This window comes from Triticum aestivum, chromosome 3A, assembly GCF_018294505.1.
Source record: "Triticum aestivum cultivar Chinese Spring chromosome 3A, IWGSC CS RefSeq v2.1, whole genome shotgun sequence".
NCBI lineage: Eukaryota > Viridiplantae > Streptophyta > Magnoliopsida > Poales > Poaceae > Triticum > Triticum aestivum.
Genome location: NC_057800.1, coordinates 709,349,904 through 709,370,036, shown reverse-complemented (window position 1 = coordinate 709,370,036; position 20,133 = coordinate 709,349,904). Strand labels below are relative to the sequence as shown.

Genomic DNA, 20,133 nt, shown 5'->3' with positions numbered 1-20,133 from the left:
ACATAGATAGATGAAAATTCACAGAACAATTTAGCTAAGTCTGGTGCACAAAATGATTTTGTTTGTTGACAAGTGACTGTGGGGGGTAGCTTAAACTGTGTGCTTTCGCCAAGGTAAGACATGGATGGATATTATTAAGAAAATACTCTCTCTTTTTTTATTTATTATGTCATATATGCAAAGACCATAAATCTAAGTACCTTAATGTTGAGATTTCTTTTTTTCTAGATGTTAGTCCGGATTTCATACAGATGGATAGTTAATGCGGTCAACAACCTTCCATGGTCTACGCATGACTTGCCCTTATAAAGGTCACATTACCTTTGCATTACTTCTCTTGTAGCCTCCTAAATATGTTAGTGCTAGTGGCCAAACTAGAGAGAGAGAGAGCAGCTACAATGGGTTGGGCGGTATGAATGGGAGGCATATGGGAACAATTTATCTCACACAACGAGGTTGAATGTAGCAAGATTCAACCGCTATGTTGAGGACATAAGGACAACCCTACAACGCGGAGTCCTCAGTCCTACTGTTGCCTGACGATCGGCTCATCTCTTTCATGGTCTCCATTTTGGCCTTGTTGGCTTGGTTCAGGTCGTTGGTGCTTGCATTTTGCTAAATTTATCTCAGGTTTTTAGGCGATATTCATTCAGTGAGAGTAGACGTCTCCGTCAACTGCAGATCCGTCTGTGATGACTTCATTGGTCTTAAAATGATGTACCAGCTAAGTTACTTGTACAGACTAACTCACGAAGGTAATCAAACACATGAGTTATTTTAGTGGAAAGCGGCACGCATTTCGGATTGTAGGTAATGGTAACATTTCATTATTTATCCCTGCAAAAAAAACAGTTCATTATTTATTTTCGTCCTAGAAACTCCACCAAATGCATTATCGGGAAAGACATTATCATTTTCGCTCCAAAAGATTTCACCACGGCGCGATGTTTTTGGCTTCTACAGCACACTTCCCCTCCACCCTTTCCCCGTGCGCGGGCTTTCTTCCCTCCCACTGGCCCCCTCCCCTCCCTCCCCCCACCCGCACCGCTGCCGCCGCCCCCGTACCTTCGTCGCCGCCGACGCCTCGACCCCGTCCCAGCCCGCGCTCCGACCACACGGACCCCCGCGCCCCTCCGCCTCTCACCCGCGTCGCCGCCGTCGCCGTCTCCCGCTCTCCCTCGCCGGAACATCACGTTCCCTGCTGCCGCGACTCCGCCCCGCCACTCTCGCCGGCCGTCGGGCTCCGAGGTACGAGGCTGTTCTCCATCCGACCATTGGTTAAATCCTGCCGCCGTTCGCCATCTCTTGGTGCGCGCCGCGCCGATCGATTTCTGGGTTCGCGGTTCTGGTGCCGTCGAGAAATTTCGTGCTGCTGGTTTGTAGGATGCTGAAGTCGCCATGTTCCTCATCACTGTCCGATTCGAATCCGGGAATAGATGCTACTTTGATTTACTCTCTGCGCTACGGATGCCTATTCCGCGCCGTGGACAAGGACTGTTGCTGTGTTTTAGAGGAAATAGCGCGCGTGCAACTGATTGCAGTACCGTTTATAGCAATATAAATAAGCTTTTAGTCACTGTGATGCATATCTGAAAGTGATCTTAGTGGCAGGCTGAACGATCCGAAATCCACATTATAGATGCAAATTCTGATATCCACTTTCTTTTTGTGCGAACACTGTCTAATCTGAACCTGACATTGTTTTAATCCTTGATAGTGGCTATGAACCACTGGTCACCTCAAAATTCTGTCTATTGGCAAGCTCTGCTTGCAGTTGCCTGTGTTGCCCTCATTCTCAGTATCCCTGAACAACTCAGCAGTCAGCACAACTCATTTACACTCCTTGTGTTCCTACATTCTCTTTAAGTGCATTTGGGCCTGCCTATACTGATTGGATACTTTGGCATCCCAAATATGTTATGATCACCATTCATTCTGTGTTGCTGTAGTATTCACATTTGGGTGTCTGTATATGAATTGGAGACCTTGGCGTCCTAAGTATTTTATTACCATTCCAATCAATTTAATCTGAGGAAATTTCAGTACCAGTTCCGTTCCCTTGTTATTTTAACAGTTTCGCTCTCAGATAATGATCTATGTAGTGTTGGTAACAGGGACTTGCTTACAGCACGAGCAATGACTGCTCCAAGAGAACGTGCAAGGTTGGAGTACCTTAATTCGCAGGAGCCAGGAGATGCATCACAGGCCAGTGCTTTTGATATTGTGGATAGGCTGCTAGTAGAAGATGACATGGAAGCCTCTCAGACAATAACCGTTGAGCAGATAAGTGCGACAAAGTCACCTCCCACTTTAGGCTCAAAAGTAGCTCAGTTCTTGGCTAAAAGGGTTGACCAGAGTTACCCACTTGAGAAGGCAGCTGTTTTTGACTGGTTGGATACTCCCAACCTCGATGATTGCATAAGTGGGAACGTTTCCAGGGAAAATCCAAGAGTTCATGTCAAAAATCGACTGAACTCCCAGGGATGTGGTGGCTATGGATCAGGTACCAGGGCTGGGGCCATGCTAGAATGTATTGATGAGGACTTGGGCATGAACTATCTGAAGAAACCAGAACCAGTTGGTGCTACTGAAGATTCATATGCAGCACATGATATTGGGCCAAACACTCAAATGGCAGCTGAAGCGATGGAAGCACTGTTCAATGGACCAACTGTCAGTTCTGATGTCGGGGAGCATGAACACCTGGAAAACACTTTGGGAAAAGAAAATAAAGTGGATACAATTTGCTCAGTAAACTTGCTAGTTCAAGAGCAAAAGCTAGCCTGCTTACCTCAGAGCTCAGGGGGAATGACATCGCAACTTAAGCAACTCAAGGTAGACCACATAGAAAGACCAAGGGGTGAAAGTTCAATCCCTTTGATGAATTGTCCCAGTAAGTCAAAAACAAGGAGGAATGCAAAACAGATGACCGGGAAAGCAAAAAGAAGCATGGAGAGTCGGGTTTCAAGAGGAGCCATAAATGATGAGGTGTCAGACGTAATCATGGGATCTGGTGCAGAGGGCTCAAATAGTCCCTGTTTATTAGGTAAAAATGCTGTAATCCACCCTAAAAGAAAGAGAACATATACATTTACCTCAGGAAGCTCAAAAGTTGGGTTCAAGAAAGCTACCAGATCAAATGCAGACAGAGCTGAAACTACAGAAGTAACAGAGTTACCAAGAGCAAAACCAGCAAGCATATTTGATCCTGATACCATAAAAGGCATGGAATTGACCCACAAGTCTTCTTCAGGTAATCTTAAAGCATCAGCTACAACAACTCGGAGCAAGGTGAAAGGAGTTCAGAAAGAAGCTTCGGATACCAATCAGCTTGAAAGAACACTAAGCGCTGAACTGAAAAAACAATCAACATCTGAACAGAAAGTCAGTGACTCTTGTTTGGCGAATAGAGTACCACTGAGAGAGTTAAGAAGCACAGAGCCCCAATCTAAGGCACATACATCAAAGAAGCCACTGAAAAGAGGCCTTCTGAAATCACCAGCTTCCAGAGAGCTTGCTAGTCTTTTTCGGAGTGAAGCATCTCCGGTTCTGCAATCAAGCAGGCGAAGAAGGAGAAATATGTCCACAGTCCGTGTTCTGTTCAGCCAAAGCATGGACAGCGAAACCATCAAAGATCAAACAAAGGTAGTTCATTTCATCATCTGCATATACTATACACAAGTAACTGAAGATAGCTTGATGTTCCTCACCTTTTCAATTTTTTGGACATTGACAGATATTGATGCACTTCGGATTACCAGTGGCAACAACTATTTCAGAGGCTACACACTTTGTTGCTGAAAAGTTTGCTCGTACAAGGAACATGCTAGAAGCAATGGCCATAGGCATACCTGTAGTCACACCATCATGGCTTGAATGCTGTGGAGAAGCAAGGTGCTTCATTGATGAGAAAAAATACATAATGAGGGATACAAAGAAGGAAAAGGAGCTACGCTTCAGCATGCCCGTCTCACTAAGCCAAGCCTGTAAAAAGCCACTGTTAGAGGTTAGTGTCTAATTTTTTTAGCATTGAAATTTCTGGTCAAATCAAAATAGGAGAAAATAAATAGTGGCAGAGGACAATTGTATAATCATAATATCTTAGAAAATTTATTGTGATGTTCATTTATCCCTGAAATCCATTGTAGGGTAGAAGAGTACTAATCACGCGAAATGCTAAGCCTAGCAAGGAGCTTCTGAAATGTTTAGTAGTGGCAGCTGGTGGCAAGGTATGCAACTGGTTATCCTACATCCTTATCTTCCAAAGAAATTGGTTATCCTATGACTATCCATGACAATGTCCCTTTTCTTTTGGTAGTGATCCGCATCATGTTTTGGTTTGCAGTAAAATTTATATTACCCTTTGTTGCATTCATTTCTTAGTGTCAGTTGGCTTCTCCACTGTCTTCCAGTGTGAGTTTAATGTTCGAATAGATATACTAATTTTTGGATCTGATGAATTGTCCAAGTGAATAAATTTTTATCAGTTTTTGGCATGTTATGCAAATTGCACCAAAAATTCTGAGACCTTGTGATTGCATTGCAGACTAAAAAGAAATCTGTAAGCTACAGAAGTATGCTACAGAGCCAAATTGCAGCCCTGTATCTGCTACTTGTAACATTGTGTTGTTACCTGTGTTGAATTCTGTTTTCTTGACTTGGTTCTTTAATCTTGATGTGCACCTGTGTTGCGATGAATTGAACGATTGCCAGTTTATTTTTTTTCACTGCTGTCATGGACACAATTGAAGGTCTTCTAGACATCATTATCTTTTTTTATTAACTTGCTTTTATGCTGATTATGTTTGCTGGCTTGTCAGCTGTTGGAGAGGATCACAGTGTCTATGATGAAGAATAAGAATTTGGAAGGAGCCTTTGTAATCTCTTGTGAACAAGACTGCAACATCTGTTTACCGTTCATTAAGAATGGTATTTACCAATACACTGGCGCCACATGCCTTTTGTTCTTTAAGTTATTTCTTCTGTGCTTTCTCCATGTCTCGAATTTATGGATCAATTCTGTAATTCTCTCTTGCCACTGTTGCAGGTTTGGGAGTGTTCGACTCGGAGCTTTTGCTGAATGGTATTGTGGTCCAGAAGCTAGAGTTTGAAAGGTATGCTGCCCTGGTGCTCCACTGATCCTAGTATAGTTTCTGTTTTATGAAGAGCCAACTGAACTGAACATCTGCGTGTGCATTGCAGGTACCGCCTTTTCCATGATAAAATGTGAAGCTTCTGCGAGGTCCGGGCCACTGACCTGCAATATAATGAACATTTAACTCCTTAAATATGTCCACGCTCTCCTGTAGTTACTGATGTGATCCCGTGAACACACTTCTTTTTGCTAGTAGAAGCGAAACTCAACCTGTTCGCACAATCATGAGATGTGCCATTACTCGAACGGCACGTGTTGTGAATTCTGCTTGATGATGCTTTCCGCATAGCTTGGATCGTGTAAGGATTTAATTATGTGGTGAACATGTTGATCATGAAGCAGCAAGGGGTGTTTTTTTCTTGTTTTTTTCTTCTTTTTTGGTAGGTCGGCACGCACATCCACACACCACAGCAGTGACAAGCCCACAACCACACAGCTGTGCGAAGCAACCAAGCACCAAGTATTCCCTAGCTCATTTCTCTTGCCTTGCCTTTGTCATTCAGGGGATATCTCATGCTTTCCTAGGGTGTAGGCAACATCGGTTTGAAGCACACAGCTGTTCTATCATGATTGGAGTGAATGTATGATTCTTAAAGGCGCGAGACATTACTTTTTACTACTCCCTCCGTTCCGATTTACTCGTCGTGGTTTTAGTTCAAATTTGAACTAAAACCACGATGAGTAAATCGGAACGGATGGAGTAGAAGGTAAGGTATGGTCGTATTTGTTGTTGATAGGTATTGCTCGGTCGTCCACCAACCCTACCTATATTGGCCTGGCATCTCTTAAGGAGGGCCTGGCCTCTCTTAAGGAGATACTCAACCACTGCCTCTACCTTGAATGAGGATAGAATTGATCATGTGTAGAGAACAATGCATGTGGATTAGAGCAGTTGGCGAGCTGTGCCTTCATGGTGGCAGGGGCGGAGCAAGGAATTAGAATCGAGGGAGATGAGCAAGACACAGATGTTACGGATTTATACTTGAGGAGAAGACAAAGACAACACACGTTATGATGTACCAAGTCTCAAGATAGATAACGTATAGATAGCCAACCATATCAATACATGCTTCTGAAACAAAAATACATTTTTTATCAGCCTAATCTCTATGGTCATGCATCGCTAGTTGTAGGTACTTCTTTCCAACACTAACGATCATGCAATGCAACAATTGTTTCTAAATAACACACGTCTAATAAGTATTTTTTTTCTTTAGCTGGTAGTCAGTAATTAGTAGATCATTTTATATGCAAGTGTAAATATTAAGTAGACTAAGTACTAGTGGCTACTAGCGGTAGATTTGTGTAGACCGATCTGGCTTTAAAACTCTTAAATGATAAGTGCCACAAGTCAGGTGTGTGGCACTCCGGTCTTGACGTTTTTTGTTGGCAATTCTAGTTGTTTTGAATCAGACAAACGATCAATCTTGGCGATGGTTACAAGGGGGGTTTATATCTCCCTTGGAGAGACACGACGGTCCAGAGGAGGGACGCGTCGGTTCCAGGGAGACGGCGACGGTTCGAGAGAGAGAGAGAGCAACCGTGCGCTCGATGGACAAGGGGAGATTTCCCTAATTACAGATTATTTTTAATCTTAACACTCCCCCTAATCTACGCTTGACCATGTAGAATCATCTTCACAACTCTCCAGGAAGCTCTATCATCTCAAAGGATTCTTCTTCAAAAGTTCTTCATGAAATCCATGATGAGATCCTGAAACACACACTCACAAAGAAAGATAGTGTAATGTGATGTTGAACAAGAGTGTCTCAAGAAGAGACTCCCCCTGACGTTTGCAAGTCCCGGAGTCTTCTCATACCAATGCCATGAACATATTTTTGGAACGTTGAATTTGGTAGAGACTTGGTAAATAAATCAGCAAGGTTGTCGCATGATTTGACTTGCAGAATGTTTATTTCTCCGCTTTTCTGAAGATTATGGGGGAAAAACCATTTAGGAGAAATATGCTTGGTGATATTGCTCTTGATGTATCCTGTTTGCATCTGTGCAACACAGGCCGCATTATCTTCATAGATAATGGTAGGTGATTTTATCGAACCAATTCCACATGACTGTTGTATGTGGTTTATCATTCTGCGAAGCCATACACATTCGCATGTCGCTTCAAATAATGAAATTATTTCAGAATGATTGGTAGATGTTGCCACCAGAGTCTGCTTTGAAGACTTCCATGATATAGCAGTACCACCATGTAGGAACACAAAACCGGTTTGAGATCTGGCATTGTGGGGATCAGACAAATAACCGGCATCTGCATATCCAATCATACCAGAGTCCAGATTTCTCTGGAACTGGTAAAATAGGCCAAGATCCTTTGTGCCTTGGAGATATCGAAAGATATTCTTCACTCCAGACCAATGACGTTTAGTGGGAGTTGCGCTATGTCTAGCAAGTAGATTTACTGCAAATGCAATATCAGGTCTTGTGCAATTTGCAAGATACATAAGCGCTCCAATGGCACTGAGGTATGGAACTCCAGATCCCAACACCTCTTCTCCATCATCCCTCGGTCTGAACGGATCTTTCTCTACGTCTAGAGATCGAACCACCATAGGAGTTTTAGATGGATAGGATTTGTCCATATTGAATTTTTCCAATATTTTCTGGATATAGGCAGCTTGGTGTACCATGATACCTGAGGGAAGGTGCTCAAGTTGAATACCTAAGCAAAATTTGGTTTTACCCAAATCCTTCATCTCAAATTTCATCTTTAGGTGATTGCGTGCTTCATCAATGTCTGGTGTGCTGCCAATGATGTTGAGATCATCAACATACACGGAAATGATGCAAAATCCCGTCGAGGACTTCTTGATGAAAACACATGGGCAATCAGCACTATTGGAGTAACCTTTCTGAAGAAGGAACTCACTGAGTCGGTTGTACCACATCCGCCCCGACTGCCTTAAGCCATATAATGACTTATTCAGCTTTACACAATACATGTTGTGTTTTGCATTTTCATTCGGGACAGAGATTCCATCAGGAACCTTCATATATATGTCCGAATCTAGTGACCCGTAAAGATATGCGGTCACGACGTCCATCAACTGCATAGATAGACGATTTTGCACTGCCAAAGATATAAGATATCGGAAAGTGGTTGCACTCATTACTGGAGAATATGTTTCAGTGAAATCAATGCCGGGTTTCTGCGTGAAACCTTGTGCTACGAGCCTTTCTTTGTATCTCACCACCTCATTGTTCTCATTCCGTTTCCGGAGAAAAACCCATTTGAATCCCACAGGGAAAACACTGGGAGGTGTCGGTATTGCTTCAGTGAATACCTTTCTTTTGTTAAGCGAGGCAATTTCTGCTTGGATTGCATCCTTCCATTTAGGCCAGTCGGAGCGCTTTTGGCACTCTGCGATAGACCTTGGATCATGATCGATGAGAAGGGTATCTGCAATCTTTTCAGCAAAATATATGTCGACGGTCGTAGTCTTACGGTCAAATGATTCTCCAGAATCAACATAGTTGATAGAAATTTCCTGCACCCCTAGTGACTCTTCGTGATTTCCCAATACGATTGAGTCTGGGTGTTCCGATGTCCCAGCTAGAGTGTGCAAGCCGGAGCTGGGTTGTGGAGGTTGCCCTTCCACTGGGTGTATACTACCCATCAGGTGTTTGTCAACGTTGAGCTGACTTGCATTTACCGTCTTTGAGGAATTTCTCCTCTCTCTCCTTTGCTGCTTGCGAGAAGAAGGATCCGGGCCAGAGGCCATACTACTCCCCTCTTTTTGGGAACGGGGAGTTGAGTGGTTTTAGTTGGTACCTCCACTCTTTCAGGCGCGTTTCTGGCTGGATTCAAGGATTTAGTTACACCTTTTAGATCAGTAAATGAATCTGGCAGATTATTTGCAAGATGTTGCAAATTAATAATCTTCCGAACTTGAAGTTCGGTCTCTTGGGTACGTGGATCAGAGGATGAAATGGCATGAGCATTCCAATCAATTTCCGGGCATTCTTTCTGGTACTTAAAATCTCCCCCTAATGCCGGAAAATGTTCCTCGTTAAATATACAATCAGCGTGACGGGCTGTGAACAGATCCCCAGTCAGGGGTTCCAGGTACTTGATAATCGACGACGATTTGTACCCCACATAGATCCTCAATTTCCTGTGTGGGCCCATAGATGTCCGCTGAGGTGGTGAGATCGGGATGTATGCAGCACATCCGAACTTACGTAGATGGGAAATACTTGGAGGATTTCCACGTATCAATTCCAGAGGGGAAGAACTGTGATATGCAGTTGGCCTCAATTGTATCAAGTCAGCAGCGTGTAAAACGGCATGACCCCAACAAGAGGTTGGCAAGTTGCAATTCGTCAACAAAGGTCTTGCAATGAGTTTAATCCTCTTAATCAATGCTTCAGCCAAACCATTTTGTGTATGGACATATGGAACAGAGTGCTGAACTTCAATCCCCAAAGCCATGCAATAATCATTGAAAGCATGTGAGGAGAATTCTGCAGCATTGTCCATTCGAATTGTCTTAATTCGATTTTCAGGATAATGGGTTGCAACTTAATGACTTGCCTCATTATCTTGGCAAATGCATGGTTCCGTGTGGATAGAAGACACACGTGTGACCATCGTGTAGATGCGTCAATCAGAACCATGAAATACCTGAAAGGTCCAGATAATGGCTGAATGGGACCACAAATGTCTCCCTGAATACGTTCAAGGAACTGAAGTGGTTCAGCTTGTATTTTGAGATGCGAGGGCCTCAAAATTAGCTTTCCCGTGGCACAAAATGTGCACACAAAATCAGAAGATTGAGGAAATTTTGACCCAAGCAAATTATGACCAATGGAATTGCTGGTAATTTTTCTCATCATCCCGATTCCGGGATGGCCTAGGCGATCATGCCAGGTTTGGAATGCATTAACATTCTGAAAAATTACTTTGTATGCAACATGTTCTATGGGTTTGATGTACGTATAGTACAAACCGGACGATAGAGAAGGAATTTTCTCATGTACCTTTTTGCCATATCCGTGATCTTTGGTAAAGAGTAGATACTCCTCTTTGTTCTCTTCATGGGTTTCAATGTGAAAACCATTTTTACGGATATCTCGATAACTGATCAGGGTACGTGAAGAATCGGGATACAGTAAAGCATCCTCAATTGTCACATGTGTACCACTTGGGAGGGTGAAGATGGCACGTCCAGTACCAACAATCACAGTATCGCGTCCAGCGATAGTTAGAATATCTCCATTTGTCTTTTCAGAGTTTGGAAGTATTTCATCTCCCTCGGTATGGAGTTTGTGGCACCACTGTCCACAAGGCACAATTCCTCTTCCATCGGATTGTCCCCGTAGAGAACTATATAAAACAAAGAATTTTCAATAAGAAAACCTCATGGTAATACATAGCATACAATCTTTATTATATCAAACGTGCTGATACAATACAATATAAAGACAACAACAAACTTATGTTCTTATTACAATCATCACAAATGGACATAAATGAGTAGATCACTAGGAGATTGAGGGACTAGTCGAAGTCGCCAAACACGTTGTTTGCGATGTACTCAATCAACGTGTTCTCCATTTCAGCAGGATCCTCAGGCAGATAAGGAATCATGGCGTTGCTCGGTCCAGGAGGGACATCGTGCGAATCACCGGCTCCTTGTGCGCTATGCGGATGAAGGTTGAAGTTGGCTTCAAAACTTTTCCCTTGAGGTGCTTTGCGTCCCTGAGATTGCTGGTACAGCATAACCAGATGCTTGGGCATTGTGCACTTTTCAGTAGAATGCGTGTAGCATCCACACTTGTTGCAAAGCTTAGATTTATCAAACCTGGGCTTTGAAGTGCCTTTTCCCTTGCCTGGGTTTCTGGATCTTCTGTTCCCATTGCGCTTTCGCTTATGCTCGAAATTGGATTGTTTACCCCGAAAGGTACCATTAAACTTTTGTCTATTCCCGATATTCATATGAACTTCAGGTAAAGGTTGTGCCCCAACTAGGCGCTGAGAGCCATTCTTAGCAAGTAGCAAATCATGCTTTTCAGCCTGAAGTAACATGTGAATAAGCTCGGAATAGACAGTGAAGTTACGAGCACGGTATTGTTGTTGGAGTATCCTATCTGAAGGGAGCATAGTAGACAGAGTCTTTTCTATCTTCTCCCCCTCAGTAGGTTCCTTCTCACAAAAGCGCAGTTTGGAACATATCTTATGAACAGCATGATTGTACTCACCGATGGATTTGAAATCCTGGAGACGGAGATGAGTCCAATCATGGAGTGCTTCTGGCAGGAATACTGCCTTCTGCTGTTCATACCTCGTTTTGAGGGCCAGAAACAGAGTACTAGGAGATTCCTCCTGTAAATACTCAGACTTGAGATCTGGATGAATATGATGCCTTATGATGAATAAAGCAGCATAGTTCTGCTGTTCTGTCAGCGGCGTGGCTCCAGTCGGAACAGGAGTCTCAGGGGGCTGTATTGCACGCGCAATCCCACGGGACGCAAGACTGATCTTGATGTCCATAGCCCATGTAGGATAGTTGTGGCCATTGAGGGCAAGCTCCTCAAACTCTTTGGCAGTCATCTTTGCCTACATGAGGAACCAGAGATAATTAATTTACAGGTGGTAAATTAAAAACCATCATGGTTCTGTAATAAGAACGCAAAAAATTGATGCTCAAGTGAAAAGACTTGAAAATTTTTCTCAACCTCAATTGTGTAAACATAACACCTTGTGTATGCTACAATTCATAAATAAGGAGGGAGAAAAATTCAAAAATTTGCAAGTTTGGTATGCGAGAGAAGATGATCTCGATCGCAAAGACATGTTCAAGAGAACTTGATATGTGGTAAACACATGGAACATGTCATTTTTCCCAAATGAAACCCGGTACTTTATTTATATGCAATCCATTACATAATATAAACACACCTACTAATAATTACACAAGTCCTAACATAGAATAAATCTAAAACAGGACTATAGTGTATGTAGTAGTTAATCTAAGTACTAAACAGTACTAAAAATAGTCTAAAACTGTACTAATACAATAATTAGTACTAATATTAATCAATCAGAGAAAAAAAATCAATCAAGGGAGCAGGCCGGTCGCCTGGGCCTGGGCTGCAACAGCCAGCCGAAGCCGGCCCACAACCAGCCGAAACTGGCCCACAACCATCCCACCGCATCAGAGAGGAGGCGAGGGGATGAGGCGGTCGTGGATAAGGGTCAAGCCCCGACCCAAACCACCATTCTATCCCCTCCACCACTCGATCCCCTCCACCGCGCGGGGAGCTGCAGCCGCCGCCGATGTGAGCAAGCGCCGCGCCTCCCCTTGCATCTCCGATGGTCACCGGCGCAGCCCCGTCGAGCACTCCTCGTCCGAAGAAGAGGCGACGACGGGTTGATGGCGAGCCCCTTCTGGCGCAGCGCTGGCGAGGCCGAGGGTCGCCGGAGCCCACGAGCCAGCGCGGTGGCCGGGACGGCGGTCGACGGCGGAGACGGCGCGTCCGAAGAGTCGGCCAAAGCGCCTCTCCACGCGGCTGCTCGAGCCCGCGGTGGTTACCAGTGGTGGCGGGGCGGTGGCGTCGGCGCCCTCCATCCCGACCCCGAGGCGGACGACCCCGGAGGCACCGGTCGGCACGGAGACAAAGGCGAGCGCCTCCTCCTCGTTCACCACCGAGCACATCGGCACTGGGGCATAGCCAGGCGGGCCTCGGCTCGAGCCAGCAACCATGGCGTCAGGTGTCGGCGTCGATGGCGGGATCCAAGCGGCTGGCGGAGGAGGGGGTGGAGGCGGAGAACCAGGGGGTGGTGCAGGCGCGGCTGCATTCCTGTGCACCATGGAGGCGCTCGGGCCTGCCAGAAGCCAGGGGTCGAACCCCATGGGCGCCTGGCCACGGACGCAAGGAGCACCGCCGTGGGCGTGTCCAGGGGCGAAGGGAGCACCGCCGGGGGCGCGTCCAGTGGCGTCGTGGCGGCCAGAAGCACCACGTCCAGCGGCGCGGTGGCGGCCGAACTGGCGGATGGCATGCATCCGACGACAGTAGCGACGGAAACCACCCACACCATGATGGCGACGACGGTAGCGGCGACCATCCTCGCGGATCAGGCTAAGGAAGAAAAGGGTGAGGTCTGTCATCTCACCGTCGGCGAACCTCTCTTCCTCTGTTGTTTCGCTCGTTGGTAGTTCTAGCGTGCGTGATAACGTGTTTTGAATCAGACAAACGATCAATCTTGGCGATGGTTACAGGGGGGGTTTATATCTCCCTTGGAGGGACACGACGGTCCAGAGGAGGGACGCGTCGGTTCCAGGGAGACGGCGACGGTTCGAGAGAGAGAGAGAGCAACCGTGCGCTCGATGGACAAGGGGAGATTTCCCTAATTACAGATTATTTTTAATCTTAACACTAGTCATGCAAGATGGCAAATTCAATGATAGACGGCAAGTTTTTGTCAAAAATAAACTGAAGCATGAAAGTTGTCATACTTGACGACTAAAGTTGTCATTCTCGCGTTATTAAACTTGCCAAAAACGTTCGGAGTTGCCTTGAGCTTTTGCCATACGTCAGGTACTTAATTTTTTTTCCCTTCGGTATACATACAAAAAAACTTGCGGTGACAAACGAGCTCATGGCCGGACTGCTGGATGCCTCAGGAGAATGATAGCTGGCGGGAGCGTAAAATCAATGGAGTGCATGAGAGGCTAGAACCACGGCGGTGCCCTAGTTTGGTCCTCCACCAGCGCATGCGGATGGCAGGCAGTGGTGCGCCCTAGTGACCAGGCAGCAAAGGTGCAAAGTTGCCAGTGAAGACAGAAAGAGATCGAACACAACGATCGTATTGCCATTGGGCAGTTCATATAGAGTTACAGAGAGGGCACGAACCCACGATGGTGATCGTGGGCTGGCCGCGAGAGGGAGCGTGGGGACGTGCGTATTACACGGAAAACTATACACACGTACTCCAGCTATACATGTACACAACACTGTATTCTAACACCCCCTGGAGGAGACACAAAGACTGGAGCGAAACTCGGTGAAGACATCGGTGGGCAGCCCTTTCGTCATCACGCCGGCGAACTGCTGGCGAGTCGGAATGTGCATGACGCGGAACTCGTCGAGGGCCACGCGTTCACGGACGAAGTGGATGTCCAACTCGATATGCTTGGTGCGCCGATGGTGAACGGGGTTGCTGGAGAGATACACCGCCGAAATCACTAGTAGAAAACGGAGTTTTAGCGCCGGTTCGTAAGGGCCTTTAGTGCCGGTTCCATAACCGGCACTAGGGGGTGGCCACTAAAGGCCCCCCCTTTAGTACCGGTTCGGCACGAACCGGCGCTAAAGTGCCACCACGTGGCGTGAGCTCGCGCCCTGGTATGGGGGACCTTTAGTACCGGTTGGTGTTACCAACCGGTACTAAAGGTTTTTTTTTTAATTTTTTTTAAAACGGGGTTGCTGGAGAGATACACCGCCGAAATCACTAGTAGAAAACGGAGTTTTAGCGCCGGTTCGTAAGGGCCTTTAGTGCCGGTTCCATAACCGGCACTAGGGGGTGGCCACTAAAGCCCCCCCCCCCTTTAGTACCGGTTCGGCACGAACCGGCGCTAAAGTGCCACCACGTGGCGTGAGCTCGCGCCCTGGTATGGGGGACCTTTAGTACTGGTTGGTGTTACCAACCGGTACTAAAGGTTTTTTTTAAATTTTTTTTTTTGAAAATTTTGGAATTTTTTTTGATTTTTTTTTTGATTTTTATTTTTTCTGAATTATTTGGTGATTTAGTCTCTAATCACCTCTCTTAACTGTTCAAGTGTGCATCACGCATTTCAAATCATCTAACTTCCCGACTGTTCACCCATCCCTCTCACTACTCCAGCCCGAGGACGCTTAACTTTCGGGTTCTATTCTTCTTCGTTTCCAAGTCTGCACTTGTTGTTTTCCTGACGATAGTAAGATGTCAATCCTATTAACCCTCAGGAGTTTAGCTTGAGCATGAAGTCACACATTTCACTGTTTGAGTTTGAAACTATTATTCTAAAAAACAGTAATTATTTAGTAACACTAATATTTCTTGAATAAGTTTGACCATAGTTTCACCACAATTTGACCATAGTTTGACTAGATTTGACCAAAATTCAAAAAATTGAAATAATTATTTAGTAACACTAATATTCTTGAATAATTATGTAGTAACATTAATACTTCTTGAATAAGTAGTTTGACCAGATTTAACCAATTTTTTTTTAAAAACTGAAATTTGACCATATCTTTTTTTCCTTTTGGAATTTAAGGATTCTAAAAAATTGCAAACAGGCCGTAGGCGGTCTCCATCGGATGCGGATTTTCGTGCTGAATTTTTTGATATATTATATGTTTTTTTCCGACATCGTATGCAAAAGTTATAGCCGTTTTACATTTTCCCTACACTTTTTGCAGAACATGTCCAAATTTAAGTTTTCAAATTTTCCTAACTAGTAGATGTAGTAATATAACTACCTCTCCAAGGATTTTATTTTTGAAAGTTTTTATCATTTTCTTTTGATTTTTTCAGAACTGAAATGGCGACACGGGGGGGGGGGGGGGGGGTAGAGTTTGAAAATTGCCCTATAGTGCCGGTTTGTGTCACAAACCGGTACTATAGGTCAGTCCCCTTTAGCACCGGTTCGTGGCACCGGTTTGTGACACGAACCAGTACTAAAGGTGATCGTGGGGCCCCGGCCTGACGCCAGCCTGCCATCACCCCTTTAGTACCGGTTCGTGGCACGAACCAGTACTAAAGGTTCAACACGAACCGGCATTAATGCATAGCCGTTCGAACCGGCACTAATGGTACCATTAGTGCCAGCTCAAATTCAAACCGGCACTAATGTGCTTCATGTTTGACCATTTTTCTACTAGTGAATGTTGTCGCGGTAGACCAGTGTCGCCGTAGTCACCGTGCACCGGAGCTCACCAAGCAGTTGACGAAGTCAGACGCATTCCGCAACGGCGTTGGCGACCGTGCGGTATTCCGCCTCTGCACTGGAACACGAGACAGTGGCATGTCGCTTCGTGGACCAGGAGACGAGAGCATCACCGAGGAACACGTAGAACCCCGACGTGGAGTGGCGTGTGTCGAGGCAGCCGGCCCAGTCGGCGTCGGTGTAGGCACAGAGCTCGAGGGTCGAGGAAGCCTGAAGATGAAGACCGAGCCCGGCCGTGCCACGCACATACCGGAGCGCGTGCTTGAGCAGAGCGTGGTGACACTCCCGCGGATCATGCATGTGGAGGCAGGTCTGCTGGACCGCGTACGCGAGCTCAGGGCGCGTGATCGTCAGGTATTGTAAAGCACCGGCCAGACTGCGGGAGGCGGAGGGGTCGGCGACGCGCGGACCGACAACAGTGGAGAGCTTGGCCTTGGTGTCCACCGGCGTAGGCGCAGCCTTGCAGTTGTCCATGCCAGCACGCTCGAGGACGTCCTCGGCATACTGTGCTTGTGAGAGGAAGAAGCCAGACGCTGATCGGGTCACCTGAATGCCAAGGAAGAAGTGGAGCGGGCCCAAATCCTTCATGGCAAACTCACCTGTGAGGTTGGTGATGATGCGGCGATGGAGTGCGTCGGACGAGGGAGTGAGGATGATGTCATCCAGATAGAGCAGGAGGTACGCAACGTCCGCGCCGCGCAAGAAGGTGAAGAGGGTGGTGTCGGAGCGCGTGGCGGCGAAGCCGATGGAGGTGAGGAAGCTGGCGAACCGAAGAAACCAGGCGCGCGGCGCTTGCTTAAGCCCATTTAGGGATTTGGCAAGGCGACACACATGGTGGTCAGGCTTGTCGGCGTCCACAAATCCGGCAGGTTGCAGACAAAACACCCCCTCCTGAAGTGTGTCGTGCAAGAATGCATTCTTCACGTCCAGTTGATGTACTGGCTAGGAGCGTGAAGCAGCGAGGGTGAGCACAGTGCGAATCGTGGCGGGCTTCACCACGGGCGAGAAAGTTTCACCATAGTCGACGCCGGCACGCTGGTTGAAGCCGCGGACAACCCATCGGGCTTTGTAGCGCTCGAGGGAGCCATCGGGGCGCGTCTTATGCCGGAAAACCCATTTTTCCGGTGATGATATTGGCGCGCGGAGGACGGAGAACGAGCTCCGATGTGCGGTTGCTGGTGAGCGCTACGAACTCCTCCTGCATGGCGGAGACCCAGTTGGGGTCCCGAAGCGCATCACAGACGGAGCGAGGCAGCGGGGAGGCGCCAGTTGGTGGAGAGACAACGGCGAAGCAGACGTAGTCGTTGGCGTAGCGCTGGTTGGGGCGGTGGACGCCAGCACGCGCGCAGGTGAGCATGCGCGTGGGAGCAGCGGGCAGTGAGGGCGTAGATGAGGAAGATGAAGTGGAGTCCTCGGATGCTCCTGCGGACGGCTGGGTTTGAACGGTTAGTGGGCGCGGAGGAGGTGAGCGAGGCAGTGTCGTGCGATGCCGATCCAACGGATGCGCTTGAATCCAGCAGATGCGTGTCAGACGAAGGCGCAGGCAGACCGTCCGTGGAAGATCCAGCGGCTTGTAGGGAGTGGGGAGACCCGGTGATCGGAGAAGCAGCAGACACATGGCTGGGTTGCAGCGCGCCAGCAGGCACCTGAATAGGGGCAGGAACGTAGCGCGGCGGCGCCGGAGCGCTACGGTCCGCGTGTGGAACGACGGCGAACGGGAAGACATGGCGGGAGGTTAGTACTCGGCGGGAGGAAGGATCATAGCACCTGTAGCCACGGTGATCATGCAGATAACCAAGGAAAACGCAGGCTACAGAGCGGTGCGTGTTGGGGAACGTAGTAATTTCAAAAAATTTCCTACGCACACGCCAGATCATGGTGATGCATAGCAACGAGGGGGAGAGTCTGATCTACGTACCTTGTAGATCGCAAGCGGAAGCGTTATATCAACGCGGTTGATGTAGTCGAACGTCTTCATGATCCGACCGATCCAAGTACCGAAAGCACGACACCTCCGAGTTCTGCACACGTACGGCTCGGTGACGTCCTCGCCTTCTCGATCCAGCAAAAGGGGCGAAGTAGTAGATGAGTTCCGGCAACACGACGGCGTGATGACGGTGTTGGTGAAGAACAATCTCCGCAGGGCTTCGCCTAAGCACTACGTAAACTATGATGGAGGATAAACTAGAGGCAACGGGGTTGCCGGCACACGGCTTGGTGTTTCTTGATCTATCTTTGGTGCTAGCCCTGCCCCTCTATTTATATGTTGAGCCCTGGGGTCGAAACTTGGAGTAAAAGCCTCCACAAAGTCGGTTTCACCCGAAAGGCAAGAGTCCTTCTCGGACTCCAGGGCCAGACGCCAGGGTTCCCGGCGTCTGGACCCAGACGCCAGGGACCCTGGCGTCTGGCCCCTGGACTCCGCAAAACTTCCTTTTGCGCTTTCCAAAAACCTTGTGGGCTTTCCCCTTTGGCCCAAATAAAGTGTTCTCGTACCCAAACATTTCGGGAAACATCCGGAACCCCTTCCGGTGATTTCCGGAACCCTTCCGGTGACCAAACACTATTATCCCATATATCAAACTTTGTCTCCGGAACATTTTGGAGTCCCTCGTCATATCCGTGATCTCATCCCGGACACCGAACAACATTCGGTCACCAACATTCATAACTCACATAGTACTATATCGTCAACGAACGTTAAGCGTGCGGACCCTACGGATTCGAGAACTATGTAGATATGACCGAGACACCTCTCTGGTCAATAACCAATAGCGGGACCTGGATGCCCATATTGGCTCCTACATATTCTACGAAGATCTTTATCGGTCAGACCGCATAACAATATACGCTGTTCCCTTTGTCATCGGTATGTTACTTGCCCGAGATTCGACCGTCGGTATCCAATACCTAGTTCAATCTTGTTACCGGCAAGTCTCTTTACTCGTTCCGTAATACATCATCTCGCAACTAACTCATTAGTTGTAATGCTTGCAAGGCTTATGTGATGTGCATTACCGAGAGGGCCCAGAGATACCTCTCCGACAATCGGAGCGACAAATCCTAATCTCGAAATACGCCAACCCAACATCTACCTTTGGAGACACCTGTAATGCTCCTTTATAATCACCCAGTTACGTTGTGACGTTTGGTAGCACCCAAAGTGTTCCTCCGGCAAACGGGAGTTGCATAATCTCATAGTCATAGGAACATGTATAAGTCATGAAGAAAGCAATAGCAACATACTAAATGATCGGGTGCTAAGCTAATGGAATGGGTCATGTCAATCAGATCATTCAACCAATGATGTGACCTCGTTAATCAAATAACAACACCTTGTTCATGGTTAGGAAACATAACCATCTTTGATGAACGAGCTAGTCAAGTAGAGGCATACTAGTGACACTAAGTTTGTCTATGTATTCACACATGTATTATGTTTCCGGTTAATACAATTCTTGCATGAATAATAAACATTTATCATGATATAGGGAAATAAATAATAACTTTATTATTGCCTCTAGGGCATATTTCCTTCAGTCTCCCACTTGCACTAGAGTCAATAATCTAGATTACACAGTAATGATTCTAACACCCATGGAGCCTTGGTGCTGATCATGTTTTGCTCGTGGAAGAGGCTTAGTCAACGGGTCTGCAACATTCAGATCCGTATGTATCTTGCAAATCTCTATGTCTCCCACCTGGACTAGATCCCGGATGGAATTGAAGCGTCTCTTGATGTGCTTGGTCCTCTTGTGAAATCTGGATTCCTTTGCCAAGGCAATTGCACCAGTATTGTCACAAAAGATTTTCATTGGACCCGATGCACTAGGTATGACACCTAGATCGGATAAGAACTCCTTCATCCAGACTCCTTCGTTTGCTGCTTCCGAAGCAGCTATGTATTCCGCTTCACATGTAGATCCCGCTACGACGCTTTGTTTAGAACTGCACCAACTGACAGCTCCACCGTTTAATGTAAACACGTATCCGGTTTGCGATTTAGAATCGTCCGGATCAGTGTCAAAG

At 46.8% G+C, this 20,133-nt stretch overlaps 1 protein-coding gene across 2 annotated transcripts; it reads left to right on the top strand.

The window, feature by feature from the left end:
* The first annotated feature begins 1,027 nt into the window (after nt 1–1,027).
* LOC123063385 (uncharacterized) lies at nt 1,028–5,515 on the top strand. Of its 2 annotated transcripts, XM_044487148.1 has the most exons (7): nt 1,031–1,248; nt 2,115–3,645; nt 3,737–4,006; nt 4,149–4,229; nt 4,821–4,929; nt 5,048–5,114; nt 5,203–5,515. In XM_044487148.1, the coding sequence occupies exons 2-7, from the start codon at nt 2,137–2,139 to the stop codon at nt 5,228–5,230; spliced, it is 2,064 nt and encodes a 687-aa protein (XP_044343083.1). In that variant the 5' UTR covers nt 1,031–1,248; nt 2,115–2,136; the 3' UTR covers nt 5,231–5,515. The 2 variants fall into 2 exon arrangements, with proteins under 2 accessions (XP_044343084.1, XP_044343083.1); XM_044487149.1 differs by having other exon boundaries at nt 1,028–1,248; nt 4,821–5,114.
* Nucleotides 5,516–20,133: the final 14,618 nt, after the last annotated feature.